General features: G+C 46.8%; 1 protein-coding gene across 1 annotated transcript in view; it reads right to left on the reverse strand.

Annotated features, from left to right (window-relative positions):
• Window positions 1-662: 662 nt before the first annotated feature.
• LOC120928663 (cAMP-specific 3',5'-cyclic phosphodiesterase 4D-like) overlaps window positions 663-12,852 on the reverse strand; it is a 205,055-nt gene continuing 192,865 nt past the window's right edge. The window contains exon 2 of the mRNA XM_040339671.1: window positions 663-1,161. Within this exon, the coding sequence (XP_040195605.1) occupies window positions 919-1,161 (243 nt within the window). The 3' untranslated portion in view covers window positions 663-918. The remainder of the gene's footprint in view (window positions 1,162-12,852) is intronic.

Here is a 12,852-nt window from a genome sequence, read left to right on the forward strand (position 1 = left end):
CACAGTGCCCCTTTACATTACAGTGTGGAGGACCGACTCTGTAAATATCCCATCACCAACCACCCCCCGAATGCCTAAACCCTCCCGCCCGGGTCCCTGGAAGAATTGGCTGCTTGGTCTAAAATTCCCGGGCCTATTTTTTGTCCCAGTCCGATCCTGCATATACACCAAACACATCAACTCAGTCCATCTTAGTTCTTACATATTTATTTTAGTCTTACATATTTAAACGAGCCTTTTTCAATCTGGAATATAAAACTCACACATACAGATAACATCATAGACCAAGCACAACAGCAAAAATGCTATTAGAAGAGCATTTCCTGGATTTTATAAAAAACATACACGACATTGGGTACCCAGCAAAACCCTGTTAGCAACAGCAATTATTGTTTACAAGCTCTTGGAGGACTACTGTAAAGCCTCGTACACACGTCCGAGGAACTCGACGGGCGAAACACATCGTTTTGCTCGTCGAGTTCCTTGTGAAGCCGCCGAGGATCTCGGTGAGCCAAATTTTCCCATTCCCATCGAGGAAAAAGAAGACATGCTTTCTTTTTGGCCCAACGAGATCCTTGACAGTTTCCTTGTTGAAAAGTGTACACACGACCGGTTTCCTCGGCAAAAAAAAAAACCCAGCAAGCTTCTTGCTGGTTTTTGCCGAGAAACTCGGTCGTGTGTACGAGGCCTAACACTCTCGGTTGTATTGTGTTCATAAAACTGGAAAAGCTATAACATTTTTTTTTAGGTAGTATAGCAGAATAAACTTGGAATTGCTATTACTAGTCTATAATGTGAATACATGGAAAGGTAGTAGCATTCATTGCAGCACATACTAGTGGCCAAATATGTCCAAAACAAATCCAATGCTTTCATGGAAAGCAGAAGCAATTTAACAAACATTTAAAAAATCCATCCCTACCTTGTGTTGTCTGCAGATGTAATTGCAATCAATGGCGGTATCCTCAGTGCAAGTGAAGTTGGCCGTTGTGGACTTTCAGAATCTCCTTTTTTGTCCCATTCTGCTTGTTCTGCTAGTCTAAAAGCCAAAGGAGGTAGATGAATAGTCCTACATGAAAGCCTTCTTACTAAATATGGCTCCATGTCCTCATCAGTCCCATCTTGTTCTTCCAATTTGGAATGAAGAGCCTCTTCTGATACCTGAAGAAAATATTAAAAAAAAGATTAAAATTACAAAAACTATACTGAATATATTTTGTAGGAATTGCAACTAAATATTCAACTTTCAAAAAAGAGTTGGAAAATGTTGAACACAAGAAGATAAAACCAAAAGTTGATATGTATGAAAGTGATGATGAATAAGATTTTCTAAGCAATACAGTTTATGTTGCAAATGTTACATAAGTAGACTGGATACCTTCCTCAAAATAATTACATCTACCTTCTGTTTAGAATTTTGGGTTTGACCACAATAATGACCTGAGACTAAAATATTTGTACGGAAGACACCAAAATACATGCATCTCCTAAAGCGATAACAACGAATCGCAAAGAGACGCATATGATATATAGGCCCAGATTCTCAAAAGAGATATGACGGTGCATCTCCAGATACGCCGTCGTATCTCTGCCTAGCGCCGTCGTATCTATGCGACTGATTCTTAGAATCAGTTACGCATAGATATCCCTTAGATCCGACAGGCGTAAGTCTCTTACGCCGTCGGATCTTAGCTGCAATTTTTTTTTTCCCGCTAGGTGCTGCTTCCGTCGATTTCCCCGTGGAGTATGCAAATTAGCTAGATACGCGAATTCCCGAACGTATGCACGGCCGACGCAGTAAAGTTACGACGTTTACGTTAGGCTTTTCCCGGCGTAAAGTTGCCTCTGGGTCTATGAGGCGCAGCCAATGTTAAGTATGGCCGTCGTTCCAGCATCAAAAATTAAAAAATGTACGTTGTTTGCGTAAGTCATCCGTGAATGGGGCTGGACGTCATTTACGTTCACGACGAAACCAATGACGTCCTTGCGATGTCATTTGGAGCAATTCACACTGGGATATTTTAGGGATGGCGCATGCGCAGTTCGTTCGGCACGGGGACGCGCTTCATTTAAATGAAACACGCCCCCTACCCGCCGAATTTGAATTCCGCCGGGTGATTTACGTTACGCCGCAGCAACTTTACACGCAAGTGCTTTGTGAATAAAGCACTTGCCTGAAAAACTTGCGGCGACGTAACGTAAATCAGATACATTACGCCCGCCCAGTTTTACGCCGATCTACGAGAATCTGGGCCATAGTGTCCACCAAACATCAGCACAATACAAAAAAAATTTTTTTTTAGCTGTGGACAATTCTTTATTGCTTTATTTAGATATAAATGATTTCAGTAATATTTATTGGCTTTCATTGTAAGCTTAGTGATTTTGGATGAGTTTATCATTACATATCATTACAGACGTGGCTCTAGGCTTTGTGAGATTTTAGGCAAAACATAGACATGAGGCCACACTCACACCCAGAAATGGGAAAAATACATCCAGCGATAAAAAATAACAGTGTAGGACCTCCCCCCACAGTGCTTCCGGCTTCCCTCCTCTTCTCTCCCATTGACTGCTGTGGGGGAATCTTCAGTCTTCAGGATGGAGGGTGGGAAAAGGGGTCATTTATCACCCCTTCCTTTTCTAAATGAACACAGTAAGTTATTGTTACTGATCACTCAGTGTTTATTGATAGCTGAAGCATAGTAAACTATGTGCAGCTGAGGCTACAGTGAAAGGGACTGGGGAATGTGTTTCCTCAGCCCCGTTCTGTGTCTCAAAAGTAAGGCTTCAGGTGTCTGTTTAGATCTTATCAAAAAACAAAAAAACTCTCCACCAAAAAACGCATTTAAAAAAAAAAAAATCATAATTTAGCCACACTCACTGTTTTCTGTGGTGCACTGTGTATGTCACTGTCTCCCTAATAGGGAGCATTACTTTGCCAATGATGCTATTATGGTGGCACTGTATCATGGTGGTAAACATGTGTAGGATAGGAAAGTGGAGGGTACGACGGCACATAGTATGTGCATGAGAGGGTTGCGTAATCTATGGAGGTGGGTAGTATGTACATGAGGGGTGCGGAGTGTAAGGCGGTGGGTAGTATGTACATGAGAGGGGTGTGGAGTGTAAGACGGTGGGTAGTATGTACATAAGAGGGGTGTGGAGTGTACATTGGTGGGTAGTATGACACGAGAGGGGTGCGGAGTGTACGGTGGTGGATAGTATGTATATTAGAGGCGTGTGAAGTGTATGGTGGTGCGTAGTATGACATGAGAGGGGTGCGGAGTGTACGGTGGTGGGTAGTATGACATGAGAGGAGTTCGGAGTGTACATCGGTGGGTAGTATGACATGAGAGGGGTGTGGAGTGTACAGTGGTGGGTGATATGTATATGAGAGGGGTGGGGAGTGTACGGTGGTGGGTGATATGGATATGAGAGGGGTGCGGAGTGTACGGTGGTGGATAGTATGTATATTAGAGGCGTGTGAAGTGTATGGTGGTGCGTAGTATGACATGAGAGGGGTGCGGAGTGTACAGTGGTGGTAGTATGACATGAGAGGAGTTCGGAGTGTACAGCGGTGGGTAGTATGACATGAGGGGTGTGGAATGTATGGCGGTGGGTAGTTTGACATGAGAGGGGTGTGAAGCGTACGGCAGTGGGTCATATGCATATGAGAGGGGTGCGGAGTGTACGTGGTGGGTATTATGGCATGAGAGGAGTGTGGAGTGTACGGCGGTGGGTAGTTTGACATGAGAGAGGTGTGGAATTTATGGTGGTGGATAGTATGTATGTTAGAGGAGTGCAGAGTGTATGGCGGTGGGTAGTATGACATGAGAGGGGTGTGGAGTGTACAGTGGTGGGTGATATGTATATGAGAGGGGTGGGGAGTGTACGGTGGTGGGTGATATGGATATGAGAGGGGTGCAGAGTGTACGGTGGTAGGTAGTATGTATATGAGAGGGGTGCGGAGTGTACGGCGGTGGGCAGTATGATATAAGAGGGGTGTAGATGGTTATAAAGTGGTATATGGTGTGAATGACCCCTAATTTTTTGCTCCATCATAGGCCACATCAGAGGCCACTAAAGTTGCACAGCAGAAGAACTGGCCTCCCAGCCTGCTACAAACAGTTCTCTCACCACCCTCTCCCCCTTCTCAAGCCCCTTCCTTTAGTCCCTGCAAACAAGTCTCACATTCTTCCAAAAAGCTGCAAACTTACTTACCTATCCTGCCAATAGGTTGGGAGGGCATGCATCTAGGCCCTCCCCTAGAAGAGGTAGAGGTGCCCCCAGGGGACCCCCCCCCCTTGAAAGACCATGCACGGTTTGTGGGACCACCCAGATCTCATAATGGTCCCGGGTTTCAAGGAAACCAACCCCGAGGGGGCTTGGGCTATGGGCCACCTCCCAATATGGGGAGTTATTACCCAAATCAGGGATACCATATGTATCCCCATGAACCTAGGGTGAGGGGATGGGGTGTCCCAAACAATGGGAACACCACCCCCGCTGGTAATAATTGAAGATTAGCGGGGGATGACGAATAATCCTCACCGTCCTACCTTCACCCTGAGTCGGGTTCAGGATGGGATTATAATGTTCCCACATCCAATTCCTTTTTCCCTCTTAGGGATAAGGTGGGTCCTGAAGGGTATTCAGCACCCGAACTATCTCAATACTCTACCTCCAATGGAGGGGAGTGGTATGCGCCACCCCCTCCGCCATCTCAGAGTGTCCCTGTCCTGAGACCCAATGACTGCCCGAATTGGGGTTTTCGCAGGGCCGGGCAGGGCACCAAGAGATTAGGAGAAAGAGGAGAGGGAACAGAGGGGGGAGGCACCACAGGACAGTTCAAACGTCCCAAAATATAACTGGGCAGGGTATTTTTAACCGGAGCTCTAAGGTCTTGAGTGATTCCGAGAAATTATTGCTAGACAAAGGATTAAAATATGCACCCCCCCAAAGTCTAAATAAGTTCGGCACTTACATGGACATCCACAAATTTATTAGAAAAATCAATATTAAACGTTACATGATGGGAGTGTCATCCTCTAATCAATCATCTATTAACAATTATGTGCACTCTGGCCTAGCGAACGCCTCTTTATTTAACCCTCCGGGAGGACTGGCACCATCCCTGAAAACCTTCAGGGATGTCCTTATTAGAGATTTGGAGTCGATTGAGATCAAAAAGGCAAGACTAAATAAAAATTTGCAAGAGGGGTTAGATTCTCTCTGTATGAATAAGGACCTGGTAATCAGGCCAGCGGATAAGGGGGGCGGGATTGTGATTCTCGATAGGGTAGATTACCTGAGAGAAATGTACAACATAGTAGATGATGTTAATACTTATTCCATCCTACCAAGTGACCCCAAGAACCGCTATAAAAGAGAATTGGAGAAACTAGTGGAGAGGGGTGTGTTCAAAGGTATATTATCAACTAAAGAGAAACTTTTTCTCATACCTCGAGCTTCCCGTACTCCCACTATGTACTATCTCCCCAAGTTGCATAAGGATCCCGTCTGCCCCCCGGGACGCCCTATAGTAAGTGGTATAGATTCCATTACGTCCCGGGTGGGCAGATACATTGATCTTTATTTGCAACCTTTAGTTAAGAAAATTCCATCGTATGTGAGGGACTCCAAGCATATTATAAATATTATCTCTGATCTACCAGTTACACCCAATCTATGGATGGCCACTATAGATGTAACATCATTATATACGATCATACCCCATGCCCTTGGTTTTGAAGCAGTTAAGCTGTACCTTGATAGAGACTCTGGCCTACAGCCAGAGCAGGTAGATTTCATCATGTCCCTGTTAAAATTTGCGGCAGACTCAAACTACTTTTGGTTTGAAAACTGCTTCTATAAACAAAACACAGGGGTGGCGATGGGAGCCAAGTATGCTCCGAGTTTGGCCAACCTGTTCATGGCCAAATGGGAGGAGGATGTCATCCATCTCGAGGGGACTCCCCATATTGTCCTTTGGGCGAGATATATTGATGACATCCTCCTCCTATGGGCCGGTGAACATGGTGACATGGTTGACTTTATTGGGAACCTCAATACCAACGATAGAGGGATAAAACTGAAATTCGAGGCAAGTCAGACTAGTGTGCATTACCTTGACTTAACCATTCAGGCTAAGGATGGTAAACTTGTGACCTCGACTTATTTCAAGAGCACTGATAGGAATGCGGTCATACCCTTAGATAGTTGCCACCATGCACCGTGGCTCAAGGGAGTTCCTAAAAGCCAGTACCTTAGGGTGAGACGCAATTGTTCTGACCTTGAGGATTTTCACACTCAGGCTAAAGTTTTGACCGAACGGTTTCTAGAGAAGGGGTATTGTCATAAATCCCTGCAAATAGTCCGTGATCAGGTCGCGGCATCAGATAGGAAGGACCTGTTACGGGATAGGGAGGTTAGAGAAGGAGACAATTTTCCCGTAGGGGTGCCCTTCATTACCACCTACTCCATCCAGCATAGGGCCATAACTCACCTTGTCAATAAACATTGGCACATCGCCATGAGTGACCCACACCTAAAGGACATCTTGCCTCAGAAACCTAGGGTGATCTTCAGGGGGGTCCAACCTCTGAGGACCAAGATCTCTAGTAATGTTATTGACCCTCCCCTTAGGGGATCGGGTTTTATTTTCGATCAACTAAAGGGCTACTATAGGTGTGGCCGATGTCGAGTTTGTACTCTCAATTCAAACAGACAAAGATGTGTTAGGTCTTTCACCTCCACAGCAACTGGGAAGACCTTTAAGATTGGACCCTGCGTGACTTGCGCCTCCTTAGGCGTGGTCTATTTAATACAATGCCCGTGCGGCCTTCAATACGTAGGCCGTACCAAACGGGCGTTTCAAATACGTGTCAATGAACACATTACAAACATACTTTCGGGGTTCAAAAACCATTCTGTTTCAAACCATTACCGGCTCAAACACAAAAAGGATCCCTCTAACACACTGTTCCTAGGGATTGATAAATACAAGCCCCACTGGAGAGGAGGGAATCTGGTACGTGAAATTTCACAGATGGAAATGGGGTGGATTTTTCGCCTCAAAACTTATACTCCTTTCGGCTTGAATATAGAAACAGATGTCAACGCCTTTATTAACAACGCCTAGTGTAAGCCTATATATTTCACATTCACACTGTGGTCGGTGAATACTGAAGCGTGGCGAAAAGCCAACATTTCATGGACGCCGTCTATAATTTATTTGTTTTTCACAAATAAAGTAGCATAAAGTTCATATTGTGCACGGAGAGTTTTCAATATTTACACTAGCTCCACTATTATGGGTTGAATATAATAATAATAATTTTAAATTTTTTTGTATGGATAAGTCTCCAGAAGAATTAGGTCCATTAATGTACATGACTCCCCAGATCTTAAATGTGGCTTGAGTAGCTGGTAGGATTGCGGTGAGAGAGAGTTCATTTCTATATATCATGTTTTCGCGTGAGGGAAACCAACTCCCCTGCATACGCTAGATGGCGGTGGTGAGGTGAGCGAACGAAATTGGAGGGAATGTCCGGTGCCAGACATTCAGCCTTCCTTCTTCCAGCTCCTATAGGCCCCTCCGTCGTAGTGACCGTAAGTGTGCCCCCGCCCGAGATGGGCAGCTCTGTTATGGAGGTGGGTAACTTTAACGTTTAATTTTGTAAAGGTTTTTATTCTTTTTTTCTCTTTTGTATGGACGCACTGAGGGCCAAATTCTCAAAAGAGATACGCAGACTTAACTACATTTTTCTAAATTTACACGGCGCGTATATTTGCGCACGATCGTCAAAACGACTTAAGCAAACATTTCCGTATTTTCAGCCGTACTTAAATTAGTTACACCTGCGCATTCCCGGGCGCAAATTACGCTAGGCTCGCCGCTGTTTTTGATAGGCAAAGATGCAAATGAGAGAGTTAGGGCGATTCTCAGAATTAAGTGTGTGTGCCGTATTTTCCGCCCTGTGCGCACCTGTTAGTTTTTCTGACTAAATTTCCACATTATAAAACCAGCCCTAATTTTACACATGCTGTGGAAGGGTTTGCTGAAGGTAGTGACTAGAGGTTAGAGCTCTAGTTGTGAAGGTTTTCTTTTGAAAAATGCCAGGACCAGCGATGATTTTGACGGCACTTGCTGCCTTACAGGCACAAAGGAGGAGGAGGGCACAGAGGAGGAGGATGAGGGCACAGGCGTGAGTTTATCGTCCACGGCGTGATATTTGGCAAATGCCAGCTTATGAGGTGATTGGCAACTACCGTTTTGATAGGGAGGCCATCCTGGAGATCACCCAACTCCTTCATGAGGATCTAATCGCCCCAACCCTACGTTCCCATGCCCTGACACCTCTCGAAAAAGTGATGGCAACCCTCCATTTTTTAGCGACTGGCTCATTCCAGCGAGCATCTGGAGGTGTGGCTGGGATGGTGCAGTCATCAATGAGCAAATGTGTCCATCAGGTGGTCCCTGCCATACTGCGGCACATGAGCAACCAGTTTGTCATGCCCACCCAGGAGGACCAGCGTGTGCAAGCCATGACAGACTTTTATAACATTGCTGGCTTTCCAAAGACCATCGGGGCGATAGACTGCACCCATGTGGCACTACAGCCCCCCCATGATACTGAACACCTGTTCAGAAATAGGAAAGGCTGGCATTCGATAAATGTACAGGTTATCGTAGATGCACATGGCCTCATCTGGCACGTTTGTGCCAAGTTTCCAGGCTCGTGCCACGATAGTTACATCCTAAGGCAGACCAAGATCTACAGAGACTTTGAGATGAACGTTTATGGAGACAGCTGGCTGATTGGTGAGTGACATTGGTGTCAGGTATGCCCCCCCCCCCATGATGCAGACATCACAAGGGGCACATGCATGACTAATATCCTCCTGTCTTTTCCCTTACAGGTGACTCAGGATATGCGTTGGGACCCCACCTGATGACCCCCTTTAGGAACCCCCAAACACCCGGAGAACGGAAATTCAATGAGGTGCACATCCAGACCCGGGCAATAGTAGAGCGGACATTTGGCCTTCTCAAGTCCAGATTTAGATGCCTTGACAAGACTGGGGGTACACTATTGTATTCCCCAGACTTTGTCTGCCAAATTATTGGGGCATGTTGCATCCTGCACAATTTTGCTTTGAGAAGGGGCCTGCATGTGGAGATATGTCCTGACCTAACCCCCCACCCAGGCAATCCCCCCCCCCCAAACCCCTCTACCCGGTCTGCTGAGGGCCAGGCACTAAGGAGACAACTGTCTGAAGGCATCTTTGCCCAGTAAATGGATCCTAATTATCTTTTTGTTTTTGCTTTGCCCAGAACAAATCACAGAGATTATGTGACCTTTAAATATTTTCTTTGCAAATTAAATGCACATTACTTATATGCCAATGAGAATGTTTTTTTTTATTACAAAACGCACATTAATTATCTCACAATGAGAATGCATGAATGCACGTCACTGTGGTCCCTAGCACAGACACATCACATGCACATCGAATTGGATTAGATCCAAGTACCCCCCCCTTTGGTACTTGGTAGCAGTAACGCCCCGCCACGGCTCCAATTATGTCACTGTGCATTCATACACCATTCAGGAACCTAGGATGACTTCTCCCTTGTCCTGGGGATCCCTACTCCACCAAAACTGAGGGTGACACCCTTATGTTTTCAGGAATGCCACCCCCCCACATTCACACACATAAACCAAATCATAAGTACAGTATCAAAAAAAAAAAAAAAAAATAATCAAAAGTACCCCTGCAAATTAAGGATGTTGCCGAGTGCTCCTTCTGGGCTGCCCAGGGGCACGGGCACGGCCACGGCCGACTGGGGGATCTTCACGGGGGGGGTCTGTGCAGGGGAGGGAGTATTTTCAGGGGGGGGGACTGTGCAGGGGAGGGAGTATTTTCAGGGGGGGGACTGTGCAGGGGAGGGAGTATTTTCGGGGGGGGGTCTGTGCAAGGGAAGAAGCAGCCTCCCCTGGTGTCAATCCTCCTGCTGGCCTTTCCTCCAAGGCAACGGCTATCCTTGTCAGACAGGAAGTAATTTCAGCCGTATTGGCCTGCACAGCCCGGGTATTGGCCTGCACAGCCTGGGTGAGGGCAGTCACCTCCTGGGCCACACCTGTTGTGGCGTTCCTCAGGTCCCACAAACAGGTGATGACCCCCACGGAGTTGGTGGCCACGTCACCCAGTGACTCCCTCATTGCACCCAGGCTGCGCTCCACCTTGTTCATTGTTTTTTGTATTGCAGACAGACTGCGGGTCTGCCGGACATTGTCCCTCAACAGACTGACCGGCAGACGCACCAACCCCCCCTGTTTTCCGGGGTCGGCCTCCTACTTGCCCCTGAGGCTTGTGGCCTTGGAGGAGGAGTTGGAGTGAGCCATGGGTGCTGCTGCATGTTGGAGGAGGGTTGGAAGGGGCGACCCATGATGGTGGCCTGACTGCTGGGCGCCTGTGGGGTTCCCTCAGGGGATGATTCAAAGGTCATATCTTGGCCCATCATTATTTCCTGCCCAATCAGAATATTGTCATCTTCCTCCCCCTCATCCTCCTCCCACTCAACATCCAAATTAGGGGAGTTGTGGGCACTCCCCTCCCATGGCGAATCCTGCCCTTCTTGGGACTCTGCATGAGCCTGTCTTGGGGGTGGTGCAGCAGCCTGCCCTGATGGGCCAGCAACCTCCTGCCCTGATGGGCCAGCAACCTCCTGCCCTGATGGGGCTGCCACCTCCTGGGCTGATGGGGCTGCCACCTCCTGGGCTGATGGGGCTGCCACCTCCTGGGCTGATGGGGCTGCCACCTCCTGGGCTGATGGGGCTGAAACCTCCTGGCCATCTGGGGAGGACACAAAACAATCACAGGTTGTTGGATCCACACACTTGGCACATCTTCCCTTCCCCCACCCACACATGCTAATCACCAGATAGAAATTCCAAAAAATTACCTGTCCTCATAAGAGGATCATTGTCAGAGCCAGGCAGGCCCATCACCTGCTGTGGGTGGAAACACTGGGCCACTGCCCATTCCTCCTCACTCATCCTGACTGGGCAGGGTCCCCCTCCTCCAGTGCCCCTGGTATGGGCATGCAGCGTTGCCAGCTTGTTCCGGGACACGCTCCTCAAGTCATTAATTTTTTTTTGAACTCCAGCGATGGTCCTGGTCTCCCCCCCCCCCCCGCCGCATTGATCCGATCGGTGATCTTTTGAAGGATCTCCTTCCTCCTGGCCGGGGTGGTGGTGTGGCTCTCAGGGCCATGGAGAAATCGCCCAAATTTAATGACGCCCTGAGCAAGTATATGCTTCTCTGCCAGGGTAAAATTAAGCTTCCTGCGCTTGGGAGCCATGACAGACAACACCCAGCAACAGGGAACTCACCCAAAAAACAAACACTTATCAAAAACAATCAGGCAAAAAAGGAAAACAAAAAACAAACACTTATCAAACACAATCAGGCAAAAAAGGAAAACAAAAAACAAACACTTATCAAAAACAATCAGGCAAAAAAGGAAAACAAAAAACAAACACTTATCAAAAACAATCAGGCAAAAAAGGAAAACAAAAAACAAACACTTATCAAAAACAAACACCAACTATACCCTCCAACTCCACAAACACTTTTCTCACAAACAAATCTTACCAACAAACACTGACAAATGTTCAAAGCAGAAGCAACTTGCTTTAGGAAGGGAACACAGGGAAATACTTTTGCAATTGAAGTCTGTTTGACTGGGGCTATTTAGACACAGGGCGATCTTCAAACTAAGTACGCTTGGCCTTTTACCTATCTCACTGATTGCGCTGACCAAAGTTCTGCACATGCGCAGTGAGGTCCAGATTCGTGCGCGCATGCGCAGTACAGCCGGCACTTCATTTGCATGGGGTCACGGCTCATTACAATGAAGCACGCCCACTTCATTCCCACTTGCCATAACCACGCCTTACGCATTGAAACTTAAGTTAAGGATGGCGCAATTTTGTGCGCAAATGCACTGAGAATACGGTACTTACGACACCAACTTAGGGCGCCGTAACTTAAATGACATAAGTTAGATAATCCTAAATTTACACATGTTTTTGAGAATTTGGCCCTAAGTGCGGTCCAAGTATGGGCAAGGTATACCACATCAAAGATGGCGCACCTGGACTCATAGACAGCCGTTCACAATAGGCGGTGGGTCTATATATAGGTGGTGAGGTACTGCTTGGCCCTACCCCCATTGATAACGTCCAATAGCGACGAAACGCGTCTGGGAAGGATCACGCAGTGACGTCACCACGACAAGGAGTAGGGCTCCTGTATGCCGGCCGGCAATTTACCTTTTATGCTGTTTTTAACACGCTCGTTTGTGAGTATTATTTTACCCTTTTTTAAAATAAAAGTGTACGTTACAGAGTCACGCTATGTGCGCCTGTCTTTTTTTATTTATATTTCCATGGTGGTGCTGAGACATCACGCTCAGGGGACAGAGAGCTTCCTGGTGAAATTCTGAGGATTAAAGGCCTGGGCTGGGCTATAGCCATCTGCCTCAAACCGCTTGCATTCTGGTAAGCGGCTTTCCATTTTCTGGTGGAGGGTCACCATATGCATATGTGTCACTGGGTGGTGTGGAACGTAGGATCGACCATTACAAGGACTGTATCATAATATCTGTGAACATATGTGTGTCATCTGATCAGCCACGGATCCATCACATCTTTATTGAGTGTGATTCAATTGACTTTTGTGGCGCGGCTTTTTCTTTTGTTTATTGCCAACTTACCTACCTCCACACACCCGGCAGAACGAACTTCTGCATGTGAATGCATTCCACCTGACAGGTTCAGC

The sequence above is a fragment of the Rana temporaria genome, chromosome 1 (assembly GCF_905171775.1).
Source record: "Rana temporaria chromosome 1, aRanTem1.1, whole genome shotgun sequence".
NCBI lineage: Eukaryota > Metazoa > Chordata > Amphibia > Anura > Ranidae > Rana > Rana temporaria.